This window comes from Trichechus manatus, unplaced genomic scaffold (assembly GCF_000243295.1).
Source record: "Trichechus manatus latirostris isolate Lorelei unplaced genomic scaffold, TriManLat1.0 scaffold00135, whole genome shotgun sequence".
Classification (NCBI taxonomy): domain Eukaryota; kingdom Metazoa; phylum Chordata; class Mammalia; order Sirenia; family Trichechidae; genus Trichechus; species Trichechus manatus.
Window position 1 is genome coordinate 5,164,707 of NW_004444071.1, and position 3,831 is coordinate 5,168,537.

At 55.8% G+C, this 3,831-nt stretch overlaps 1 protein-coding gene across 1 annotated transcript; it reads left to right on the forward strand.

Annotated features, from left to right (window-relative positions):
- The first annotated feature begins 1,855 nt into the window (after nucleotides 1–1,855).
- RXFP3 (relaxin family peptide receptor 3) lies at nucleotides 1,856–3,199 on the forward strand. The gene has a single exon (XM_012558092.2). The coding sequence runs from the start codon at nucleotides 1,865–1,867 to the stop codon at nucleotides 3,197–3,199; it is 1,335 nt and encodes a 444-aa protein (XP_012413546.1). The 5' UTR covers nucleotides 1,856–1,864.
- The last annotated feature ends 632 nt before the right edge of the window (nucleotides 3,200–3,831 follow it).

The window sequence follows — 3,831 nt, forward strand, 5'->3', positions numbered from 1 at the left end:
ATAAAGTAGAAGAAGTGTCCATAGAAGCAAACCTGTGGTGTTAGGTGGAATTATCAGCGCAGGGCTGAGCTTCTCCAGATAACTGGTTTAAGGAGGGTGTTTGGTTTTGGTTTTACTAAAGCCCTAGTGCCCTCTAGTGGGAAAATTGAGCAGCCCAGCATCTATAGTGAAGTGGTTTCTCTTTAGAATAAAAGATTGCTTCTGTTCCCCGTTATATGTTTTGGATACCATATTTCTTTTTTGCTAAGTGTTTGTATTTCCTCTGCTTTAAAGTCACAGCCTTTTTATCTCGGTAAGTAAAACTGTGAGAACTGCATTACCATGAGTGAGGACAAATATGCTTAAGATACTTCTGGTCATAGACCATGAGGAAAACATTCCAAATTTCTTAAGTCCATCCTACAAAGTGTAATGTATACCAGAGAAGTTTATCTGACATGTAAGTAACCCACATTGAGTAGTTTCCCCTGGTTCTGTTACCCGGAAGGAACTTAGATAATTGCTTAGAATTGACTCCCACTGATCTGCAGACACCTGGTACGAGCTCTGATGATAATAGTGTGGGGGAAGTCCAGAAACATCCATCGGCATCAAGGTAAAGAGAGTGTGGGGTGTATGTGAGTAAACAGCTTATTGACAAGCTTGGGCTAGACACGTGGTATTTAATGCCTGTGAAGTCCGCCTACCAGTGACATGCTCTGTTTAGCTTCGCTTCTCAGAATACACCAAAAAAGAGGGCAACAATTAAACGCAGAGTTCTGCTATGTGGAGACCCTTGAAAACCTGACAGACACCAGATAAAGTGTTCAGCTGGTTAACGAAGTGCTTGTGTTTTATATTCAATAAGAGTCCATCATCTGATTTAGGATCTGGGCACTGAAAAGAGGCCACTATCATTGCTTTTAACAAGAAAAACGGGAAGGGGATACCATATTTTTAGAACCATCTTTCATCAAATGGAACAGCTTTCAAAGAAAAATTGGGAGTGAGGAAGAAAAAAACATTCTAATCGTAATTTTGGGAATAACAAAAGAAGAGGGAACGGAAATCAAAGCAGATTTTCTCTAGCAAATAAACAGTCACGACCATTTACTTCTTGAACACTGAAGAAAGAAAGAGAAATTGGCTGGTGGGCTCTGCCTGCTGTCCAGCTCTCTCTTCCTGGCGGCGGGCGTGGAGGGGTTCAGCACCTCGGAAAGCGCCCCCTCTCTCCGCTTGGTGTACACGCATGCTCGTTAGGAGCCCATCGCGCGGCTTTAGGGGGGTGTGACTATAACTCCGGTAAGTGACGCTCGCAACTCACTAGGAGTTGACAACGAGGAGAGACAGAGACACAGGAGAGTGAGGGCGACACCGACAGACCTCCAGGCAGTCAGAGCGATGTGGACGGAATGCACTGACCTCTCTCTCTTAAAGAGCAGAAACCTCACCCAAGCAGTAGCTGAGGAAACCGGCAAAGGTATCTGAAACCAGAAGGAGCCAGCCGGAATCGCGCTCCTGAGCAGCCGGGTGGGTTACTCTCTAGCGCCCAAGTGACAGCGGGAAACGGAGGAGATTCTGAGGCGTACAAAAGGGACCCGGCCTGAGAGCTCCTGGACCTGCAGACAGCTCGCCCTACAAGCTGCCCTCCTCTTCTAGCAGACTCTGCGAGCGCAACTCCTGCAAGCAACGCAGCGCTCTGCGCGCCCGCGTTCAGGTCGCCCTTGGCACCCAATTCCTGGGAGCTATCTTCAGCAGCTGCTTTCAGCTCCCGCGCCCTGCGCCCTCGCCCCGGGGGCGGCACCCCGGGCGAGCCGGACTTCCTTACGTCTCGTCCCCTGGAAAATTAGCTACAGGCTGCTGCGCACCAGCCACGGTGGCCACCATGAATGAGGGGACTGGCGGGGGCGAGCTCGCAGATTTCCTCACTCTGATCCCGGACCTTCTAGAGGCGGGCAATGCGAGTGGCAACGCGTCGCTGCAGCTCAAGGACTGGTGGTGGGAGCTGGGACTGGAGTTGCCCGACCGTGCGGGCAGCGGCGGTGGTCTGCGGCTCCTCATCGTTGTGGTCTACTCAGTGGTTTGCGCGGTGGGGTTGGCAGGCAACCTACTGGTGCTCTACCTGATGCAGAGCAAGCAGGGCTGGCGCAAGTCCTCCATCAACCTCTTCGTCACCAATCTGGCGTTGACTGACTTCCTGTTCGTGCTCACCCTGCCAATCTGGGCGGTGGAGAGCGCGCTTGACTTCAAATGGCCCTTCGGCAAGGCCATGTGTAAGATTGTGTCCATCATGTCGTCCCTAAACATGTACGCCAGCGTCTTCTTCCTCACCGCCATGAGCGTGACGCGCTACTACTCGGTGGCCTCGGCTCTCAAGAGCCACCGGACTCGAGGGCATGGCCCTGGCGGCTGCTGCTGCCTGAGCTTGGAGGACAGCTGCTGTTTCTCGACCAAGGTACTGTGCGTGTTGATCTGGGCCTCAGCCACGTTGGCCTCGTTGCCCAATGCCATCTTCGCCTCCACGACCAAAGTGCTGGGCGAAGAGCTGTGCCTGGTGCGCTTCCACGACCAGCTGCGGCCGGGGGACAGGCAGCTCTGGCTGGGCCTCTACCACACGCAGAAGGTGCTGCTGGGCTTTGTGCTGCCTCTGGGCATCATTAGCCTGTGCTACCTGCTACTGGTGCGCGTCATCTCCCACCACCGCGTGGCAGGAGCCCATGGCGGGGCCGTGGCGTCCGGAGGAGGCCTTGCTGAAGCCAGCGCCCGGAGACGGTCCAAGGTCACCAAATCGGTGACCATCGTGGTCCTGTCTTTCTTCCTGTGTTGGCTGCCCAACCAGATGGTCACCGCCTGGGGCATCCTCATCAAGCTCGACGTGGTGCCCTTCAGCAACGAGTACTTCCTCTTCCATCAGTACGCGCACCCCCTGAGCGTGTGCCTGGCTCACTGCAACAGCTGCCTCAACCCAATTCTCTACTGCCTGGTGCGCCGCGAGTTCCGCAAGGCGCTCAAGAGCCTGCTGTGGCGCATTGCGTCGCCCTCACTCACCAGTATGCGCCCCTTCACAGCCACCACCAAGCCGGAGCCCCAAGATCAGGGGCTGCGGGCCCTGGCGCCGCTGCAGGCAGTCCCGGAGCCCGACCTGCTCTACTACCCGCCTGGCGTGGTGGTCTACAGCGGGGGGCGCTGCGACCTGCTGCCCAGCAGCTCCTCCTACTGACTCGGCGGAGGTTGAGGGCGCGCGGTCCCAGCCAAGGTGGCTTCCCCCGCAGGCAAAGAGTATGGCGGATAAGGGCAGGCTGGGGGGGCCCCTTGGTCAAGGGTAGGTGGGAGAAGGATGGAAGCGCGGAGGATCAACCTTTGAGACTGCCAAGGGCCCTTCTCCGGTGGGGAGAGATGCGAGACCCGGTGAAGAGAGCAAAGGGGCCGAGATCTACCCCAGAGGGTCAGGCCACCAGCCTCCAGGGCCCCTCCACACCATCCTCTCCTTAAGGTGTCCAAGTTGAAGTGTGGGAGCGCCCAAAAGCGGAGAGAGGCGTTAGGAATGAGAGAAATGGGGCAAGGGATGGGGCGAGGGGTGGGGCTCAGCCAAGTGGCGCGTGGACGATTAAGCGAATTTATTGCAGAGATTTTACGACGCCCTTGGCAAGGGCCCTCAGTGTGCATCCAACCGGGGAACGGCCCACAAACCTCTCCTTTGCGCGTTCGCTGTCTAGACTGCTGCGGCGCGAAGGCCTGACTTGCTGCTCGGGTGGCCCCGGGACCCTAAAATTTGGAGGCAAGAAACTTTTCCTGAGCTGGGAGAAAGGGTGACATTCTTGGTCCGCCCAAGGAGAAATGGCGGAGGAGAGG